At 37.8% G+C, this 24,039-nt stretch overlaps 1 protein-coding gene across 3 annotated transcripts in view; it reads right to left on the bottom strand.

Moving 5' to 3' along the window:
• Positions 1-1,697: 1,697 nt before the first annotated feature.
• Positions 1,698-24,039, bottom strand: part of LOC124798195 (ubiquitin-associated domain-containing protein 1) — a 46,176-nt gene continuing 23,834 nt past the window's right edge. Inside the window, exons 3-7 of one of the 3 annotated variants that reach the window (XM_047261492.1) lie at positions 12,034-12,233; positions 4,015-4,136; positions 3,742-3,956; positions 3,522-3,660; positions 1,698-2,108 (exon numbers count right to left, since the gene is read on the bottom strand). In XM_047261492.1, coding sequence (XP_047117448.1) covers positions 1,969-2,108; positions 3,522-3,660; positions 3,742-3,956; positions 4,015-4,136; positions 12,034-12,233 — 816 coding nt within the window. In that variant the 3' untranslated portion in view covers positions 1,698-1,968. The remainder of the gene's footprint in view (positions 2,109-3,521; positions 3,661-3,741; positions 3,957-4,014; positions 4,137-12,033; positions 12,234-24,039) is intronic. The other 2 variants (XM_047261493.1, XM_047261494.1) reach the window with 2 other exon arrangements.

Below are 24,039 nucleotides of genomic sequence, written 5' to 3'. Positions count from 1 at the left end.
CCAATAGAAAAAAGATCGCAGGGGCCAAGGACAGTTGCACCTTCGAAGAAAAAAGGACCAAAAATTTTATTGGCTGAAATGACACAGAAAACATTCACCTTAGGTGAATCATGTTCATGCTGAATTGTTTCCTGTGGATTCTCAGTCCCCCATACACGGACATTGTGCCAGTTGACTTCCCTGTTGTGTGAAATGTTGCTTCACCACGAAACAGTAGATTCAAAATGAACCATTCATCTGTTTCCATTTGATCAAGAACAGACTCGCCAGAACTCTATTCTTTCCACCATATCAGCTTTGTGGCTGGACTGCGAGCAAATGCTTCCCGAATGCAGCCAACATTTTCTTCACTCGTGCACGGCCATTTGGAACTTTCCCCTTTGCACAAACACCATTTCTTTATTAATTGTTTATACCAACATATGATACATCACCTACCATGAGGTTGAACATCATACTTGGTTCGAAATGAACGCTGAACAACTGTCATCTATTCACTTCTGCCATACTCGATAACACAAAAAGCTTTTTGTTGAGAAGTTGCCATCTTTGCACTGACAAAAGAAATGAAGGTTATGTGGCCAGCACCATTCCTAGTGTCCAAATGAGCAAGCAAATGAAACTTCCAAGGTTACTTCAATTGATGACAGAAAGAGCATACCTCTCCTTTTCTTTGCAGAGTTCTCGAGTTTCAGAGTTGTCATATTCTTTTCAAATCACCCTGTATAGTGTAGTCAGGTGGTTTTCTTTCAAAAAATTTAATTAAAGTCAATAATACACAGGTTTTTAACAGGGTCGGATCTGCAAATGTTATGGCAACTTCCAAGTTCCCATTAGTTTTCCAAAATATTAAAAGTACTCCATGCACACAGGTCTAGCGTCCCCCCTCCCTCCTACAGACCATCATATTAGGTGCCTTTGCTGTGAAAGGCAAAAGTTCTGGACTCATGTCCTGATCCAGAACACACATTTAACTTGTTCTAAAATTTCATAACAGTGTACACATTGCTGATATTTCTGGAATTAATCTCACTGTTATAAGAGGACATACTTGACGTATTAAGCCTCAGAATATATAAAAAGTTTATACATGAAATTGTGGCTGGTTTCAATGTTCAACATATTTTTATTACATAAAACAGTAACTCTGTTTGACAGAGTGAACTACGCTTTAGTTGACCCTTTTTTGGCAATTTGTATGTAGACATTTTCAGTTTCAGACAAATATTATTTTCTGACTCATTTTCAGTCAAATATATATAATGCACAATATTTCACAAATCTCAACCCTTAATGTTGATGTCCTTCGTGGGTATGTGGCCAGACAGCATCATCCTGATGACACGATACTTCAACGATCCAACTGGCCATCATCTTCAGGTGAGATGATCATGCTGGAGCTGAGGTAACATCAGACAGTTCCTGCATGATTGTGCACCTGCTCACCTGAAGACCTGTCAAAATATAGTGTCATCGGGATGATGATATCCAGCCACATGCCAATGAAGAGCAAAGAGCATCAACATTTCTTACACCGGAAAAATCTATGTAATCACATCAACCCTTAATACTTGATATGGAATGTGATGAGGGAAGAAGACTGCAAATTATTCACAAGCTGCTGACAGTTTATCATACTATGCAGTACTGAGGAAATTATGCACAGTTTCACTGTAAGAAAAATAAAACCAAAATGATAAAAGAAAAGATAATTTAATGATAAGGCAGTTTATTTAAATAAACTATATAAATTTATATAAAGGTATTTAACAGGGTGGTTTTTTATTATTATTCATCCCTTTGAACTTGTGTAGCATTCAGCATGCTGTCATAATGTTACAATTTTGATAAGTCTTAACATAATTCCCTGCAATATTGTAAGAAACTTCCAATGTTGGCAACTTTTTTCCCCTTATATAAATTTTAAAATCAAAGCTCTCTTTCATTGTTAAATGTGGCTGTTTTTCTTCACTGTGGCACATCAGTAGGCTGCAAAACATGTTTCTCTGTGTGATAAGTCTTAAAAATTTGACTCAAAACTGGTGCAGCATCAGGATCATTAATCCACACATTTGTGTTACTGGGATTCTCTAGCATTGACAGAAATGCTGAAAAAAAAGTTCAAATTCAATATACAGACTTATAATTTAAAAACAATGTTAATTGCAAAAATAAAAACAAACAGTGAACAAGTAAGATATTTTTTTAAGTTTTTTGTCAGCCATTCTATTTGTGAAAATACTTACTTACTTTACTTTACTTTTTTTTACTTTACTTTTGCGAAAATAGAGGTACTAAATATGAGAAATGCACAGTCTGCTTTTTTGTTACAACCTGACCACAATATTATTGCACTTGGTCATCTGTGGCTGTTACTGCATATACAAGGTGACATTATAGTAAACAAGTACAGCGCTGACTAAGGAAAATGCATCAAATTGTGAATGATTTCAAAACAGTTGTGCATATACTACCAAGTGGTTCAGTGTGTATTCGTAAAATATCATGATAAAAACTCAAGGTAACCTGATCAAAACAACAGGTGCAATAATAATGTTGTTGACTAATATACAACATTTAGTTGAGAGGCTCGTGCAGTGACTTCAGTACTACTGTTGGGAACACAAGATACACGACAGAAGTATATGGTTAAATAAATGACAGTGGAAAACTGACAAAACTTGACAGGAAAAATCAAATAGCATTATCACATGGCAAGGACAAGAGTGTGAGCAAAACATTATACACACTGGTGGAGTCTGCCAATTACTCAGTGAATGGAAGGATATCAGGTAATGACACCAAGATAACACAAAACCATAGAAATACTGAAAGTGTGTAACTGAGGAAATGATAAGTACAATGAAAGAGAAGGAGAATGCTAAAAGGAATTGAAACGTCATTGCAGATTATAACTTGAAGTATTGAGAGCATAGGGAATTTAAGACGTACTGAATGATTAACTTGGAGATTTATTATCAAAATACATAACAGTTTTAACGTTGCTAAAATCTACATGTTACTCTTTTTTAATTGACACACTGAGCCTCAATAGTGAGGTAACATCATTAAGGAGACATCGAACTGAGCCACATAGGAAAGGAAGGGACTGGTTTAACATTTCATTGCTGATGACATCATTGGAGACAAAGCACAAGCTCAGACTGGGGTAAGAAATAAGAATTCCATTTTCTACACTTTAAGCTTGTGCACACTTAATTACGTCCCAAACAGAGATATTACACTGTTCTACTGCTATTTTTGAAAAAGGTGTACATTACAAACTTAATTTTATTACTATTCAGAATGCTTCATTCATTGCTTGATTATTTCTCATAACAATTACTTTTTAACATGTTTGTCAATCTTCATTACAATAACAGTGAGCATAGCTGAAATTAAAAACTTTATATGACAAAGAAAATAAAAATCATAAACTCTGAAATATTGGGAGCAAGGAAATGAATCAGTACAAAAACTCAAGGGAAGAAGAATAAATCAATTGATGAATATTATCTTACCCAGCAACATCTTTGGATTTGTAAGACTCAGCTGTATTGCAGGATTTGCCATAATTGCTTTGTACACCGGACCGTCAGGGTCTAAACCAGTGTCTAGATCTTCTAAACTTCTTCTTCGCTCACCGAGCAGCCATTCACACTGCAAAGATTGGAAATAATCTATTTAGTTTGATTACTTAACTGCAGTTTTTCTATATCTCACAAACCGTACTATACCAACAGCTGAAGTTTCATGATTTCCAGTGACTTGTAGAGCATCTATAATATCTTCTTCCTTAAAACCCATTTCTTTCAGTTTTCCAAGTGCTTTTGGATTAGGTTTGAAGTACTGACGTCTATATGAACGAAATGATTCAAGTAGAGATGCAACAGACTGAATGACAGATTTCTTGTCCCTCCTGCTGGCTTCTGCTGCAGCTGCTGTATAAGTGGAAACTATTGTACAATATCTTATACATTTATGGACATATCGCTTACTATTGAACCAAAATACCTGCTGCTTCTTCTGCACAGTTGGTACACGTTAACTCATCATTTGACGTATCATCACATAATCCTCCAGGCCTCACAGTGGAATGTTTCAGTAGCCAATCTAGTGCCAGTCTCGGATTCATGCTGAAATCATCAATTAACTTGTAAAAAAGTGGTCAACTTTACAGCTACGCAAGAATATGCTACAAGTTATATAAATCATTTCAAATATGGCTGCTATGTGAAGTGTAGCAAATAGAATAAGATATGACAAAGGGAACTAATTTGAAGACAGAGTCTTCCATGGTTTGAATCTGATTTCAAGTAATATCACAGTGCTGTGTGCCAGGAGATTGATACTATTCCGCCTCTTTCATTATTGTTCTTGTAGGTATAATGCAGTTCTTCAAAAATTTAAATATTACACCAGGAGATTGATACTATTCCATCTTTTTCATTATTTTTCTTGTAGGTATAATGCAGTTCTTCAAAAGTTTAAATATTACAATATTTCTTATATATGGAATTCTAGTTAACTGCTTTAAATGTGAAATATTTGTTTATAAGAACATTCTGCAAATACAGAACCAGCCTCAACAAATGTTTCAGTGGCACAGTCTGATGTGTGAGTCTGCCTGAATTAAATTGAACTAACTGACACAGATGTGTGCCACATAAATTGATCTGAAAATAAATCCAAACACTGGCAATGTTGAATAATCAACAATTTGCCATGAGAGCCTGTACTAGTTAACACTATGTACTTTGTTTCTGGTGGCATTAATGGCAGTAACAGACCAATGACAAACTACTAAAAGCATGACAGATGCTGTCAGTACTGAAACCATATGATATTTTCAGAAGACTCCTTGTCCTTAGCACCTGTTAGTACTGCAGAATAGTCCAACTACTTTCTTGGGGAAAGGTGTCAAACAATGGAACACCATTTTGTTGCAGAGCTGGTATCAGCCACCTAGTAAACAGCAATGTAAAAAACAAACTGATAAGTTCAGGATTAAGAATAAATAGGAAAAGGTTCAACAACCTGAAAGTCACAGATGACATTTTAGCATTGGCTAATGGCTTTGAAAAACTTCTAACTGGTTACTGATCTTGCTTCCAAATGACAGATAGTCGGCATAAGCACAAAACTTTCCAAACACTAAAATTATGACCCTAAAATGGGACAGAGCATATAATGTTTGGATTGACATGTCTTCAAAAGATGTCAGTGAGTATATCTATCAATCCTGGCCAGCTCAAACACGATTGCTGATGTACAGCGTGCCAAATAAGTAATGAAACTGCTTTTTTTTCAGAAACACTTTCAAAAAATGAGCCAAATGTAGTTACCATTTCACCTGCTAGACTGTGTTGAACACGCAGATGCTTCGATTGTGCCAGTGCGCGCGCAGTGGGTGTGAAAGTAGTGTTGTGCAAGTTGTGGCAATCAAACATATTGTCATTGATCAAAGAACTGTGGTACATTTTTACTGTAAATTAGAAAAAAAACAGTATCAGAAGTTTACAAAGACATGGAACATGTTTATAGGATGATTGTCTTTGTCATGCACATGTATGTAGTGGTAGGAAATATTTTCACTGAAACAGAAGAAACTCTGGTAGTAGGAACCACGCAGCAAGCAAATGATAATCTTCTCTTTTTATGCTTCTGGAGTAATCCTTCATGAATATCTCACTAAGGGCACAATACTAACTGGACAGTACTACTCAGGAGTTCACACACATCATGTCAGGATGCATCTCCTCAAAAGCACAATTTGGGTACTTCTGCATGACAATGTACTGGTTCAATGCACACTGCCCATGAAACAGTTTTTAGCATCAAAACAAATCTGTGTGCTCAAATACCCACCCTATTCAAATGATTTGGCACCTGTAGACTTTTTTCTATTTTAAATTACATGCTATTTACATGGGGGACATTTTAGGGACACTGAGGACATCCATTATGCTGTGACAGACAGCCTGTAGGAGGTACTCAATCTGGACTTCCAATGTTCTTTCAACAACTTGTAAGAACCATTCAAACATTGTGTGGAGGTGCAAGAAGGTTATTTTGAGTCCCTGTAACTGATAAATTGAAATGAAATTCTTACTTTGATTCAATACTAGTTGTCTCATTACTTATTTGGCACACTGTTTAAGACCCGAAATCTTCTATCACACAAAACTACACGGTCCACTCACATAAATGTGACAACAGCCTAAGATCAACATCAACGTGCAATAACCACTCGCAACAGTAGGTGGCAGCACTAGATATGGAATATTATGAAGTGTGTTGGGGGGGATGTGGAAAACAGAACAATTGTCATCATAATGCAGAAATGGAATGATTTATCTGGCACCCAGGACATAATCATTAGCTTTTGGGTAACTGTGGTGCACCATGAGCCATAGACAACAGGGGTGAGCAACGGCTGCGAAGATGTACGGGTGAATACAAGTGCAACGGTTGAGCAACTGACTGCCCTGATGAATCAAGTGGCTACCAACAGCGTCTCTTCAACAAATACCAAATACCATTCAGCGAGGTCAGCCATGGCAAAGCTGCAGTTGTGCCAACATGGTGCTGCAATGGCCTGACCCCTGTGTGAGAAACCTCAAAGCCTAAGTACTCAACTGATCACTGATAAAATTCGGATTTGGCAAGATTGTACTTGAGACCTGTAGACTGCAAAACAGAATGTTATGAGATTGCTACAGTGTTGAAAGGTGTGGAGCAAGTAAAATACAATGTTTACTGTGTGCTTAAAAAAATAATAATAATAGTGCTTAACATCTAAGAGTTTATATAAAAATAAAATATATCTGTAAGGTAGGTTGATATAGCAAGATATCAAGTGTGTATAGTGTTTTTTTTTTACTTTGTGTCTATGTATGTGTGTTATTACATTCACATAAAGTTACAATAAAATTAAGATAAAAATCACAGCAGGTTATGGGCCCAGAGCAATAAGAAAATAGAAAAGCTAAAAATAGAAAGCATGAATAAGGAAGAAAGATGTTTCAAGAAAACGAAGAATTTCATGATATACAAGTGTTTAAAGATAGTACATTCAGACTGTGGGACATTGAAATTAGAATATTATTTAATACGCAAGACCTGTGTGATATTGTGGATGGAACTGAAACAATGGAAAATTGCAAAACTTTAGAAAAATAGAAAAAAGGCAGAAAATGGACAGCAAGACAAAACATTTTATAATGAGAACAATTGATAAAAAGGTAAAGCCACATGTATTGTGTTGTGAAACTTCCAAGGCAATGTATGATAAACTTAAAGCAATTTATAAAAGAGATGCGTCTCAAAGAACTCAGCAGTTGCTTCAAGAATTTTATAGTTTCAAGTACGATAAAACCAGAGACTTAGCTAGTAATAGAAGTGCACCACAGAATATAGTATTTCAACTGAATCATCTCCAGTCAGAAAAGATGACAGATGATGTGATCATACCCAAGATATTGTCTATTTTGGCAGAAGAATACAAACACTTTTCTCCAGCATGGGATTTGTCACCCAGTGGTGAGAAGACGATGGAAAATCTAATTGCAAGGTTTATAAGAGAAGAGGAACGACTGAAAAACAATAATCAAGAAGAGAGTATTGCCTTTGATGTTGGGTTCAACAAAAATAAAAGATATAATTTGTAAACATTGTGGTGGTTGTGGACATTTTCCAAGAGAATGCCAGAAGCCTAAGAAGAAAGAATACTGTTCTATATGCAAGAGGAATAATCACAAAGAAGAAGAGTGTTACTTTAAAAATAAAAATAAAATTCAAGAACCAAAATGGAGATCTTTCAAGCCCCTTCCTCAGTGCAAAAAGACTAACCACAAAGAAGAAGATTGTTATTTTAAGAACAAAGAGAGTGAAAGAATATCATTTTGCACTTTTGAAGAGATAGAAGAAGATCTAGTCACTCAAGAAAGCAAGAAACAAGACATTGATGAAGAAAAGAAAATGGAAGACACTGCACATATTGCATATGAATGTAACAAAGGAAAGATTTCACAAGAAGCCAATGAGAAAGAAGATATGGTCATGGTTGTTGATAGTGAATGCACAGGACATTTATATAATAAGTGGACAAGTTAACAAATGTGAGACATTATGATAGTATTGTAAAAGTTGCCAAACAAGGTGGATCAATGAAAATAGTAGCAACACAAACTTTGTAGGAGATAACTGTGTTCTAAAAGATAGTATGTATGCTCCTGAACTGAGCATAAATCTGATGTCAGTAAATGCAATCACTGAAAAAGATTGTACAGTTGTATTTACTAAACATTCTGTTCAAATCTATAAAGGTGAAATACCAGTTTTGAAAAGACAAAAAATAAGAAATGGGTTGTATGAAGTGAACATTAAATCAGGAATGCGATCACTACTGACACAAGAAGAAAAACAAAAATGGTATAAGAAACTAGTTCATTCAGGCATAAGCTGTACTTCAGAGATCAAGAGAATGTGTGAAGGAGTTCCTATCAGTTTATGCTCAGCAGAACAATTGTGCGAAGCTTGTGTAAGAGCTAAATTAACAAGAAAACCATTTTCTACTATGAGAGAAAGAGCAACAACACCTATTGAAATCGTACATACTGATATCTATGGAGAGATAGAACCCCCAACATTTAATGAATATAGGTACTACATGACAGTGTTAGACGATTTCACTGATTTCTGTGTAACCTAATTGTTAAGATATAAGTCAGAGGCTGAAAGATTCATAAGAAAATATGTGTTAGAAAGTGAAAATAAGTTCAATAGAAAAGTGTCACAAATAAGATGTGATAAAGGTGGTGAATACACCAGCCGTGAGTTTAAGAATTGGTGTGAAGGAAAAGGAATTGCACTAGACTATAGTATTCCTTATATCCCTCAGCTCAATGGGAAAGCAGAGACACTAAATCTGACAATAATGAACAAGGCAAGAGCTATGATATTCGATAGAAAACTAAAGAAAGAGCTATGGGGAGAGGCAGTGCTCACAGCTACATACTTAATCAATAGAAGCCCAACTATCAATCAAAGTGCCACACCTGCAGAGAAGTGGTTTGGGAAAAGACCAGATCTGTCAAGACTTCAAATTTTTGGATCGAGAGTTTTTGCTAAAAATTTAGGCTATTTGAAGAAACTAGGTGTAAGAAGTAATGCATACATTTTTGTTGGTTATGCACCAAATGGCTACAGACTGTTTGATGCACAAAGAAGAAATATTGTTGTGTCAAGATATGTTGAATTTGAGCAGAAAGTGACAAAAGAAACTCTACAGAAAAATCTTGTTATTGGTGAACTAGCAATCAAGAAAATGAAATAAAAGATCATGAAAATCAAGAAGTAATAACATGCAATGAAGACACAAGAAACTACAACCTTACAAAAAGAACTAGTTTGAAAAAAACCTGTAAAATATGATTATGAAACAGCTTTACTTACCTATGAAGAATGTACGAGTGGTCCAGACAAAGAAAATTGGTCGAAAGCAATTGAAGAAGAAAAGAGATCTGTTCAACAGAATGAAACACGGAAGTTGGTTAGCCCAGAGGAAGCAAAAGGGAAAGAAATCTTAACAAGCAAATGGATCTTTAAAGTCAAAGATGATGGACGATATAAGGCCAGACAAGTTATCAGAGGTTATCAACAAGAAAAGGATATAGATTTCAAGGAATTATTTTCAGCAGCAGAGAAAAGTTTCCATATGAGAGTGTGTGATGTCAAAACAGCTTTTCTCTAAGGGAAACTGGATGAAGAAATCTTTATGAAGATACTTGAAGGATACAAAGAAGCTGGAAAAATCTGTGTTTTGAAGAAAGCTCTGTATGGACTTAAACAAGCCCCATCCAGATGGAATAAAACTTTGACAGATTTCCTAAAATCGGAAGGACTAATTCAATTGAAATCAGATCAGTGCATATTTAAAGATGCAACTGAAGAAATGTACATGGCTATACATGTTGATGATGGAATCATAATAGGAAAAGACTTGGAGAAAATTGAAAATATACTAAAGAAACTTAAGAAGAAATTTGAAATGGTTGTGGTAGAAAATCCAGATGTGTACTTAGGGATACAAATAATGCAGACAGAGGATGGAATATTTTTACACCTAGTACAATATGCAAACAGAAAAATCTTTCTTCACTTCCAAAAGGCATTTGACTCAGTAGCACACATATGCTTATTATCGAAAGTACATTCGTATGGGGTATCAAGCAAGACTTGTTACTGGACTGAGGATTTCGTAGTGGGGAGGATGCAACATGTTATCCTGGAAGGAGAGTCATCAACAGATATATAAGTAATTTCACATGTGCCCAGTGAAGTGTGCTAGGTTGTACCTGTCCATGTTATACATTAATGACCTTGCAGACAATATTGATAGTAACAGACAACTTTTAGCAGATAATACATTTATATATAATGAAGTACTTTCTGAGAAAAGGTGCACAGATATTCGATCACACCTTGATACAATTTGAAAGTGGTGCAAAGATTGGCAACTCACTTTAAATGTTCAAAAATGTAAACTATGCCCTTCACAAAGCGAAATAATATGGTATCCTATGACTACAGTATCAGTGAGTAACAGATGGAATCTGTTAACTCATACAAATACTTGGGTGTAACAATTTGTAGACATTTGAAATAGAACATAGCTCAGTCCTTGGTAAAGCAGGTGACAAACTGCAGTTCATTGGCTTAAATAACACTCATGAGACCCATCCTAGAATATTACTCTGTGTGGGATCCATTTCAAGTACAACTAACAGCAGTCGTTTAACAGACACAGGTGGTTACAAGTTTGTCTGACCAATGGTAGAGTTTCACGAAGATGCTGAAAAAACTGTATAGGCAGACACTAAGACAGATGCAAACTATCCTGACAAGGCTTGCTCAGAAAATTTTTTAGAACTAACTTTAAGTGATGAATCTAGGAACATGTTACAACCCCTTACGTATTGCTCCCACAACTATTGCAAAGACAAGAGGAGACTAATTACAGCACGCATAGTCGTTTAAGCAATTATTCTTCCAGCATTCCATATGTGAATGGAACAGGGGAAAAGCCTAATTACTAATACAATGGGACATACCCTCTGCCATGCACTTGACAGTGGTTTGGAGTATAGATGTAGATATAGAATTGTGTCACTTATGAGCAGAAAGGCAAATGTTCACAATGACAGATGTGATTATCTGCCTACAGTCAGTAAAAAACTGACACACGAAACTGATGAAAAAGGTTCGTGAAAACCGCTGTTTCACAAAATCTTAGCTGTTGGACAGCTTTCCATGGATTTCTCAGTGTCTTTTGCACAAGACTGTAATGAAACAATTAGGGGTACCACAAGTTTGGTATTTGTTGGGCTCCAAAACTCTCAGGTGTCAGAATTTTTTGTAGAGTTAATCTGTCAACTTAGTAAGAGATATGATGATTATGTAGAGAAATAATTCGGAGTCTTAATTTTAAGATTCTTCTGCTAAAGAAGAACTATTCCAGTATTTCATTTAAATCCAACCATGAGTTATTTTCCACGTAATCCTTGCATAAGCCTCTCTGACAGGTTGATACTTTTAGTGAAACCCATAATATTTTTTCACTCTGCCAGCACTTACTTAATGGAAGATTGTTGTCCAAGCAAAATGAATTAATGTGAAGAATTTTCCTGTTCAGCAATGTGTGGGGATTACTTTGTATCTGGTATGTAATATTTACACTTTTAAAACTCACAAGAATAAAGAAGTAACTGAGCAACATTAGTTTTTCATATATTCCTTTATAACACTCTATTAAGTGATGGTTGTGTAGTATTAATGTAGTTGTAGATTTCACTGTATATTCCAGGCTCCAGACAAGATGCATAACAACCACTATTCCTGATTTTACTGAGCAACTACATTACATCTTTTGTATCATAATTTTTATCAGCAGGGACAGATTATTATTCCAACTGCCATGTGAAATAAAATACAAGCACTCTATGAGACAGATACTGAAACCTATGTATTTACCTGTTCAGGTGAAGAGCTTCAACCACGAGAGCCTGTGGAAATCCCATGTCTGTTAGTTGCTTAACAATATGGTCAACACCTTTATTTTCAAGTCTCTCTCTGATTATCTGAAATACCTCTTCTGACTCTGGGCTTGGTGTCAAAATTCTTGCAGATGCCTCCACCAGTGATATTAATACTTTGCGGATATCACTTTCAAACTGCAACAAGAGTGAAAAATTTCACAGCACATTTAAGACCAGTAATAGAAGAGGAGGGGAGGGGGGGGGGGGGGGGGCACTCTCAACTATTGCCTAATGCTAAAAGCATATCTTACAAATAATCACAGGAGTCACTGTGGAACACATTAAATTTTGCAGTACACCAGCACATACCTATCTGACAATGAAGCCAGAAAGAAGAAGAAGAAGAAGAAGATGAAGGGCTAAAATAATTAGTGCACACACAATATATAATTATTTCATTTTTCTCCTATTTCATAAAAAATTTAATGTTAACTCTCAACACCAAAGTAACTGATAAAACTAAAACAAATACAACAACAATTGGTAAAATAGATGTATCAGCCCAGTGCTACACACAAGTAACTCCCTATGACACAGTAGTTCCACAATTCCACATCTTAAATTTCTTACGAAAACTGCAACAGTTTTTCATCTATCTGTAAAGGTCAATAAACATGAGATCCAGTAGAAATAAATAGTGTCTGGTTTCAAAAAAGTCCAAATTTTACAATGTACTTATTGGACAACAGAATGCTACTCACAGTATGTACTTAACACTTACATCATCAGGCATTTGATCAGACAAAGAAATAACAGTGTCTTGTCATTTTAAGGCTCTATTGCCAAAGAAACTGTTCCCTTATTTCTTTAAATGAGACTAAGCTTACTCATTTTATTTTAATGTAGCATTTAAGGTTCTGTGACAGAAACATTTAAATAAGAAAAATCCTCTCAAAACCTATGAGGGCTATGCCGAAAGATTTTAGTAGCCTGTAAACCGTAAGGTGGAGGACAATGGGGTTGTTTTCATTTGAAAGAGCAATGTTTTTTGACCTTGGGATGTGCGTGCGCAGCCCCTGGCTAGCGGTGATCCCCCCACAGAGCGGTAAGAAAGCACAGGCAGTGCTGAGTCAGAGATGGTGCAGGATGGAGCCGTCGCACTGCGACTTTCGTGCCATGATTTTTTACAATTATGAAAAGGATTTAAATGCCGAAGAATGCCATTCTTCTTTGCTGTGTGTTTTTGGTGAAGCTTCCCCTTATAGGGCCACAGTTGAAAATTGGTTTCGCGAGTTTTCGAGGGGTCGCCAGTCAATTGAAGATGAACCTCGTCCCGGTTGGCCAGCAACAGCTGTGACTCCTGAAAACATTGATGCTGTGAGGAAAATGATTAAAGAAGATCCACATCTTACATTCTGCGAGATTGAAGGGACCCTAAATATGGGATCAACAGCAGCACAGACCATCGTTCATAGTCACTTAGGCCTTACTAAGAGATGTGCACATTGGGTGCCACATTCCCTGACAGGAAGCCAAAAGGAGGCGCGAGTGGACTGGTGTCGTTTCATGCTCGAAAAATTCAATGGAGGAATGGAGAGAAGTCCCAAGACACCTACAATATCGTCACAGGTGATGAAACGTGGGTCTACCATTATGAGCCTGAAACGAAGAGACAGTCTTCTGTGTGGTGCTTTCCAGGGGAGAAACCACCCACAAAAGTTCGATGAAGTCGGAGCTCTGGAAAAAAGATGGTGGCAATTTTTTTCACAAAGATCAGGCATCTCACCTCTGTGACCTTGGACACATGTCGTACAGTCAATGCTGAATGGTACGTGAATGACTGTCTTTCAAACGTCATCGCCACATGGAAGTCACAGCATCCAAAGTCCAAGAGTGGGCACCTTCTGCTACATCACGACAATGCATCTGCGCTCAGAGCTGCCAGAATGATGGACTTTCTGGGGAAGGAAAAAGTGCGAGTGTTACCCCATCCCCCCTATTCACCAGACCTGGCCCCCTGTGACTCCTTTCTGTTCCCTAAGACTAAGGAAAAAATTCAAGGGCGGCGGTTTTCATCAGATGAAGAGGCCATTGCAGTGTATGAGAGTGCACTAAGTGACATCCCAAAAGAAGCTTGAACTGACACATTTTCTAAGTGGTTTCAGAGAATGGAAAAATGTACGAGGTGCATTCAAGTTCTAAAGCCTCCGATTTTTTTTCTCCAGACTGGAAAGAGATAGAAACATGCGCATTGTTTTAAAATGAGGCCGCGTTCATTGTCAATACGTCCCAGAGATGGCAGCACCGCACGGCAGATGGAATTTTAATTTTACCGCCAGCGGCGAGAATGAGAACTGTTTTAAATACTTAAAATGGCGATGTTTTCTTTACTTGAACAGCGTGCAATCATTCGTTTTCTGAATTTGTGTGGTGTGAAACCAATTGAAATTCATCGACAGTTGAAGGAGACATGTGGTGATGGACTTATGGATGTGTCGAAAGTGCGTTCGTGGGTGCGACAGTTTAATGAAGGCAGAACATCATGTGACAACAAACCGAAACAACCTCGGGCTCACACAAGCCGGTCTGACGACATGATCGAGAAAGTGGAGAGAATTGTTTTGGGGGATCGCCGAATGACTGTTGAACAGATCGCCTCCAGAGTTGGCATTTCTATGGGTTCTGTGCACACAATCCTGCATGACAACCTGAAAATGCGAAAAGTGTCATCCAGGTGGGTGCCATGAATGCTGACGGACGACCACATGGCTGTCCGTGTGGCATGTTGCCAAGCAATGTTGATGTGCAACGACAGCATGAATGGGACTTTCTTTTCGTCGGTTGTGACAATTGATGAGACGTGGATGCCATTTTTCAATCCAGAAACAAAGCGCCAGTCAGCTCAATGGAAGCACACAGATTCACCGCCACCAAAAAAATTTCGGGTAACCGCCAGTGCTGAAAAAATGATGGTGTCCATGTTCTGGGACAGTGAGGGCGTAATCCTTACCCATTGCGTTCCAAAGGGCACTATGGTAACAGGTGCATCCCACGAAAATGTTTTGAAGAACAAATTCCTTCCTGCACTGGAAAAAAAGCGTCCGGGAAGGGATGCGCGTGTGCTGTTTCACCAAGACAGCGCACCCGCACATCGAGCTAACGTTACGCAACAATTTCTTCGTGATAACAACTTTGAAGTGATTCCTCATGCTCCCTACTCACCTGACCTGGCTCCTAGTGACTTTTGGCTTTTTCCAACAATGAAAGACACTCTCCGTGGCCGCACATTCACCAGCCGTGCTGCTATTGCCTCAGCGATTTTCCAGTGATCAAAACAGACTCCTAAAGAAGCCTTTGCGTCAGCGTTGTGAAAAATGTTTACGTCTGCAGGGCAACTACATCGAGAAGTAACGCCAGTTTCATTGATTTCGGGTGAGTAGTTGATTAGAAAAAAAATAGGAGGCCTTAGAACTTGAGTGCACCTCGTATACATGCTAATGGAGAGTATTTTGAAAAGTTGTAAATATTTTTTTGCAAATAAAATTTTTTCACACATTCTGCTAAAAACTTTCAGCACAGCCCTCGTATTTAACTACTACAACCCCCGTCCCCCATATTTTCTCCAACTTCTTCAATCACCAATTCCACACACAAGAAAAACACCACTTACTGAAATGATAGGAAATCAATTGTATACCTTTATATGGCTAAGAACTTGTCTTGAGAACAAACAGAGGGTAGCAACATAAAAAGAAACCAAGATTAATTCCTACGGCAAACAATTATTCAAAAATTTTGTAGCAATACTGTCAACAGGGACATAAATGGGCACAACAGTACACTCATAAGTTGCTACACTTTGTAATTAATCCAAGACACATAAAACAAGAGAATACATACAAGAAGTGCACATTTGAGAATAATCTGATAGTTCTATTGTGTCTACCAGCAACAGGTTCCAGCACACAGAGTTGAGTGGTGAGGAGCCTCAACCTGGTGCAGGAGTAGGAAACGTGCAGCATGCTCTGTCCGTTGGTAGGAAGTCTAGGAACAGCACTACTTTCAGGAAGGTGAGAGTACTGTTGGTGGATAGCAGTCACAACAGAGGTTGTAAGAGTTCAGTCAATGTGTGTTACGAATAAATTACACATCTGCTCTCTAGTAGTCACAGAACTCACAACTAGATGAAATCATATTAAATCTTGATTCAACCCAACATCTGCGAACTCAGTATTCCAATAACTTTTGAGTCACGATTGAAATTTATTACACATTGACTATACATTGACTATACATCAGACAAGTCATTAGATGTAGCTCTATGTGAGATTGACATTCAATTCAGAGTCTGATATTCAAATAATTGAACTACATGCTATTTCTTGAGTAGCTGATATTCCTTGTAGCCGCATACAGCGAGGAAATGTCTTTGCTATACCTGCTCATTGGTGCACAAACCCATAAGGAATACCTCAGACAAACAGACAGAACAACCATGACAGAACATGCGCCTTAATAGATCTTCATACATAATAAAAATAGTTCTAACCTTCAAAATGACCTTCCTACTCAACTTTACCTAAACACATAACTATGTACACTTTTTCATTTATACATCAAGCTAGTACATGATTTTCCTATAAATAACTAGGATAGGGACAGCAAGCACAACACAGGTGGTGACCTGAGTAACTTAAATCTGTTAACCGGTAATACCAATGCGAGCAAGGTTGAGCTGTTCTCTCAGCATGGTCAGTCTCGTCTTGGCAGTGGAGATAAAGATGGTGCTGATGACTGTTGACCAGGGACACAATGTGCTGGTGCCAATGGTGACTACTGAGAGATGGGGAACACTAGCTGTAACCATAGCTTCGATAGGACTAGGAAAGAGAGAATAGCAGGTGGGTTTTGGATCACACATGGTTGAATACCTGTTGTCTTGGGTAGGAGGACTAGGCATGCTTCAAGACAACATGCTCCCCTACCTTCAATTATTATTCAAGATTTATTCAGCACATTCACGAAAGGTAGAATGTATCACAAACACCTCAAGAATTTCCTTAGAATCATTAACAGTATTCTTCATTAAAATGTGCAGCCTATTAAAAATTAAGTTCACCAGCTCAAAGTTGAATTACAGTCTTAGAGCAGCATTGTTGTTTGCGATATACGGCACTGGTGTTGCGACCATGAAATACTGCATTATAGTGTTACTATTATATTAATGTGGAAGTTGCTACTGTAAAACTATCCTGAAGGGTGGGAGGTCATGCATTTATGTGAGAGGTTTTAAAGCTACAGAAAATCTGATCACAATTAGCGTAGATAAGGATTTTGAATTGGCAGCCATTTAACTAACAAAGCTAGACATCCACAAGAAGTTACATTGTGTGTGTGTGTGTGTGTGTGTGTGTGTGTGTGTGTAATGTGGACACACTGTTCGGCAAATTAACTGAATTACTTGAAAACTAACTAAATAATATGCGGTGACATGAATATTAACAGAGGAGTTAGTGGCAAAATTCATAAAAAAATTCCTAAACATTTTGAGCACTTTTTGCATGCAGTAAATGGTAAACACTGCCACTAGGGCATCAGAAAGTACAGTACTTCCAGATACTGACAGGGAAAACTGTAAAACATAAAGTACATACATTTCCTAGGGCACTGACATATCAAACCTGAAATGGGACACGCAGGAAAAAATGCTAGCCACTAAGTTCTTTAAGTTTGGCACCTTGTTTAAATTAATTTTTGAGGAGACGCTTCCAAAAACAGCCTATTCAACAGCAACAGCTAAGGAAAATAAATGGATAACTATGAGTAGTAGAAAGTCCTCCTAAACATTTAAATTTATCAATTCTTTTCAAAAACACTACACTAATCCACTGTTTTTAGGTGTATAGAAGAATGTACAGGAGGGTAAAAAAGGGGGGGGGGGCACACAATGACAAAAAATACACAATGCAGAAAAGCAAAGTAGTATGGAATGTCACAAAACATGAAACTGGAAATGGAAGACAAGTACAATAAGATACAAGTCAAAGACGGTGGGTGGTACAGTACAAAATCCTCAGTAATTGTCAAATTTTGTTACTGTTATAATAATAATAATAATAATAATAATAATAATAATAATAAAATTATTATTATTATTATTATTATTATTATTACTCAGGCTATTGAGCAAAACGCTACCAGACATGTCAGATAGATTACAGAAATAATATATATGTGTATAAACACATACAAAGTAGGATAGGGTTAGACTAGTTTTCTGGTATTGCAAGAAAGTTGTAGCAAAATGTTTCTAAAAGGTATTGCATCCACAATGATTTATATAGCAAGGTCAATGACAGAGCTGGAAATGAAGAATACAATACACAATTTTTTTTAAAAAATTTAACAAGTCAGCAGGCATTTGCAAAGCAGCTCTAGATTGGTTCACTTCAAATGATCTGTCCCTCAACGTTAACCCTCTTAAGGGGGGTAGGACGTCAAACGGGTCGACTTGGAGCAGGAGAGGCATTACAGGACATTTTAATTTCCACTGTCTATACTTTTACAAATAAATTCATAAAACTTTGTCAGCATCACCAGGAAGGATTCAGGATTCACACTCATTGCAGTGGAAGATCGAAAATATAACAAAATAAATTTTTTTTGTGTGTGAAATTTCATCATTCCTTCACTTACTAATGGCTGCATTTGTTGCTATAGGTACACTTTTCTTCATAAGTTAGAGAGATTCTTCGATGAATTTTGCACAGCATACAAACCATACTTACAGGTGTATGAAACTCTAGAATTTATTTAATTTATGAAAAAACTAATGAGCTGTTATATTTTAAATTTCATGTTTAGAAAAAACACAAATTTTCTAGTTAATTACCTCAATTTTTACCATAGTTTTTGATTGATTTGTAAAATTCGAGAGTTTCATACACCTTTGAGTATGGTTTGTATGCTGTGCAAAATTCATCAAAGAATCTCTCTTACTTATGAAGAAAAGTGTACCTATAGCAACAAATGCTGCCATTAGTAAGTGAAAAAAATGATGAAATTTCACACATAAAAAAATTTATTTTGTTATGTTTTCGAACTTCCACTGCTGTGAGTGTAAATTCTGAATCCTTCCTGGTCATGCTGACAAATTTTTATGAATTTATTTGTAAAAGTATAGACAGCGGAAATTAAAATGTCCTGTGATGCCTCTCCTGCTCCAAGTCGGCCCGTTTGATGTCCTACCCCCCCCCCTCCCCCCCCCCCCCATAAAAAACAAGAAGATGCTGAAATAAAATGTGCTGAAAAGAGAAATATTGAGAGTTGAAGCTTCCAAATTTCTGGGGTTAGATATTAACAACACCTTAAACTGGTCAGTTCACTCTCTCGACCTACATAAAAGACTGAACAGGCCAGCATTTATCATTCACTCTATTTCATCTGTTTGGGACTTGGAAACAATCAATGGCACACACCTTGGATATTTCCATTTGCTTATGACATCATATTCTGCACAAAACAGCCACAAGCAAATAGTATTTATGGCGCAGAAGAGGGTAATCGGAATTACGAAGTTTATTCAGACAGATGGGGATGTCATCACGCTATGCCAGAACATTTTTTCCACTTATGCACTCTGTCAACGAGAATTGTCCAATTTACAAAATAAACAATACCTTCTCATGATCACGATGCAAGTAGCAAACATGATCTCCACAAAAATATAAAAAAATGTTTGCATGGTACATAAAGGAGTACATTATTAAAGCATAAAAGTATGCAATTAACTTCCATTCATGTAACTCAAGTCATTAGCGATCTGACAAAATTTTAAAAACTGCTAAAACTGTACCTCTGGATAGTTCTTTCTATTCTCTACAAGAATTTTTTTAGTGTGTAATACTTTATGACCTGTGTTTAATCTTAAGCATTACTATGCGAACTTACTATGTAGTAATGGTAAATTGTCACATTGTAACCTTCATACATGACATCCAAGAAGTGATGATGGATACAACACGGCCCAAAGTAGCACTTCCAAAACTTTTCCAATTGTCCCACTCTTCACACAGATGTAAAAATCTACACCAGGTCTCCTGGGCTTTATGTAAATAGCCAGTGCTTGGTGTTACAGCACTGTAGGTCTCTCTCCTGCGCATCAGGGGTATGTATGTGCGTCAGTGCTTTGCTACTTCCGTCCCAGTGATTTGTTTCATGCAGTCATCCTGAGTATTGTCTGGCTGAAACAGGAACACCATATCTATTGTCGTTTCGCCCTATGACTATGGAAAAGAAAGAACAGTGTGAAGCATCTAGTGTCTTTCTTTACTGTGTTGTATGCAAATGTCACAATAGGCATTATTGTACCCCAATATCTTTGTTCAACATCAACGTACATTGAGAGCATATCTGCCAATGTCTAATTAAAGCTTTCTGTGATGCCTGTAAGTGGTAGGCAGTTGTCATCCTGTGGGTGATGTCACAACATGAAATTACCTCTAATATTAGTCTCAACTCTGATATTAGTCTCCACGATCAAAAATCATCACATGTGGTGCTCCATGCTTCAAACTGATGCATTTACAATGGATTTGAAATTTCTAGAGCTCCAGAAGGTGGCACAGCTTTGATGACAGCTTAGTGGGCAGCAGACTATTATCCTCCTATTCCCATTTGTCATCTTTCCGAATGCCCCTCCCCCCCTTCCACCCAAGAGGTCAATTCCAGTTCAGTGGAACTGCTCTGCTACACCTGAGGTCAGTACCACATGCCTTGGAGGTATGGAGGTAACTGTGGCATGTAGTTCTGTCGTTTGTATTATTCACATTGGCTCACACAGTGCCTAACAAATTGTTAAAGACCTGGCCAGTGATACCGGTGTCTGATTCTGGCCAGAGTCTTCACGAATCCCAGGTGGGATGACAAATTCAAAGGGCTGTGATCTGTCATTGATAGTTATTCCTGCAATACATGATCCTACCGGCTAAACATATTTCCCATTAGCAACTTTCAGCACTATCACTTTCTTATCACAGGATACAGTCTTCTTCAGCCAACAATAACAAGCATCTGACATTACAGGAAGGACCCATGTCTACTAGGGACTGGACAGTTGGCCACCAATGACTAAATCTGAGTATTCCTAATTATTTGTGACTGTTGTCCAGGAAGAATATTCATCTGTTGTGGCCTTACCTTCACAGATGGTCACCTCACGTAATCTTCCTGAAGTTAGCAGGTAGGCAGGTGACGGGTACCTCTGTATGGCAATGGGGAACAGCTACAGCATGTTGGAGAGTGAACTCTTCCAGGGTATAGCGAAGGGTTGGTCCCATAGGTCCACTATCATCATCTGCAGTTGACTGGCGTGAATAGTCCTGATGTGATTGCCGACATCTTGCAGTGTATAGTCACTGAACACTCGTCTTTTTTCTCTACAGTGGCATTGTGTCCAGAGCATTCACAGTGGAAAAAGACCAGCTTATTTTCCCCTGACCTCCAAATATCTTTTCTTCTATAGGGCATTATATTTGGTTTATGAGTTGTACCTGAATTGTTATGAAGCTGGATTGTTGTTTGTTGGCTGTGGCATACATCCAAGTCCATCCATAGTGATGCATTTGGGTGATGATGGAGATTGGTGCTAAATATTGATACGCCACCTCAATATTCTCTTTTACATCCTGCTATATTGAGTCTTCGTTAATAGCTGCTATGTCTTGCATGCTCCGTACAACAGCTCTAGTTGCCATAAAATGCTGTTTCTCTTCTCTCACTACCTGCATATGAAAGAGGCAAAGTCATAGTGGTTTACCACAACTGCCATCGGGGCCACATTCAGGAGTTGGCCATTGCCTGATTCTTTTCTACTTCATTTCCTCCGTATGCACCATTTGATGAATTTCTGGGTTGTTGTGACATCCTTTATCAGAAGAGCTTAGAACACAACTTTGCCAACTCCTTCGCCTTCAGTTCACATTCGGATTTATGATGTGGCATACGGGTCAAAACACTCTGTATCCCAATGTGTTTTCTCAAAGAGTAGTCTATGGCATTGGCCCCTTGCTTAGCTTGCATTTATATCAAATATTTTGCCCAGCGCATCGTCCCACACGACTGAAAAGTGCAAGTGACTCCTGTGTATAAAAAGGGCAATTCAAGGATAGATGACAAGGGATAACTTCCATATTACTCAAGTTTTGGAAAGCGTTTGACTTGGTGCCACACTGCCGATTGTCAATGAAGGTACTAGCATATGGCATAGGTTCTCGTAATTTTCGAGTACATCATTAGTAGTGTCTTGCTTGACACAGGCACATCGTCTAAGTATCTGGGCATAACATTGCAAGGTGAAATGAAATGAGCATGCGAGGATTGTGATAGAAAAAGCAAGTGGTTCACTTCAGTTTATTGGGAGAGTTTTAGGAAAGTGTGGTTCATCTGTAAAGAGGGCCGCATATAGGATGCTAGAGCAACCTATTCTCGAATATTGATCGTGTGTGTGGGATCTGTACCAGGTCGGATTAGAGGAAGACATCGAAGCAATTCAGAGGCAGGCTGCTAGATTTGTTACTGGTAGATTTGAACAACATCAAGTGTTACGGAGATGGTTCAGGAACTCAAATGGGAATCCCTGGAGGGAAGGTGAACCGGCATTTGAAGCTGATTGCAGAACGATTCTGTTGCCTCCAACACTCACTGCTTGTAAGGACCATGAAGATAAGACGTGAGAAATTTGGTCTCATATGGAGGCACACAAACAGTCATTTTTCCCCTGTTCTATTTGCAAGTGGAACAGGAAAGGAGATGTCTAGTAGTTGTACGGGGTACCTTCTGCCACGTACCATAAGTGGATTGCAGGTATCGATGCAGATGTATAACAGTGTCATTTCCCCTTGATGGTGGGCCCAGTTTTTCAATTGTTGTTCTACCTGCACATTTGCTTTTGATTGTCACAAAATGTTCCCTTCATGTTTACCCTGGATTTTGCAGCAGCTATTAAGCTTCTCTTCATTGTCCCCTATCTACAGCTGGGCTCTGCTGTCCAAATGAAAGTATACAGTTGTCAAACACATCAAGTCATCCCACCTGTTGTATCTGGCAATTAAGTCAAATCCTTTCAGCCGTTTCTTTGGATGCTGAGCAGTATTTCCGGGGTTCACTGATGGATGCCTGATGTGCAGCTGACTTATTGCTAACTTGGAATCTGTTGGGTCTTGTGAATTGCTTGTACTCCTTTTCCTGTTCATGTAGGAGACTGCTTTTACATTGCCTGATTGGAGCCACAGTGATGTAGATGTTTTGAAGTATCCGGCATCTCCACTGTCACATCATAACCACACTGAAGTTCAAATCCAACAGCTGGGCCATCAAAGAAATACAACACTTAGGATGGAAAGCATGTTTATTACAAACATCAATGAACACTCAGAACAGACATGAATTCCCCACCGTAGAGTGCATCTATTTATACAAACACTGAATATTCCAGACTGCTGGTGTTTATGTAAACATAGAATATTCAGGAATATACAAACATAAGATATTTCACGAACCTTCCAGAAACAATAAATACTAAATAACAAATAACTGCTGGTGGTCGTGTTTGAACAAGCAACCTACACTGCACCAACCAGCGACACTAAACACTATGTCACACTACATGCACCCCAACTCGCAGTAATATCACTGACAGAATGCTTTACATTTAAATTAGAGTGGAAGCCTTATAACTTGTTTGTGTTAATATTATTAACACAGTTATCTGGATTTTTATCGGAACACTTGCACATCACTTTTTATGCACATCTGTTTATGTATGATTTATATTATAAGTCTTATGACATTTACATATGATTATTGCTTTAATAATTTGATATGTTTATGTGCTACATCCTAGTGACACACCCGTGTTAAGGACACACGGAACACGAAAATAATAAACACATGAAATTCGCATCTGTTCTGAAGGTGTGCATAGATAACATACAAGCCCCAC

This window comes from Schistocerca piceifrons, chromosome 5, assembly GCF_021461385.2.
Source record: "Schistocerca piceifrons isolate TAMUIC-IGC-003096 chromosome 5, iqSchPice1.1, whole genome shotgun sequence".
NCBI classification, from domain to species: Eukaryota; Metazoa; Arthropoda; class Insecta; order Orthoptera; family Acrididae; genus Schistocerca; species Schistocerca piceifrons.
This window is presented reverse-complemented; position numbering and strand designations above follow the sequence as displayed.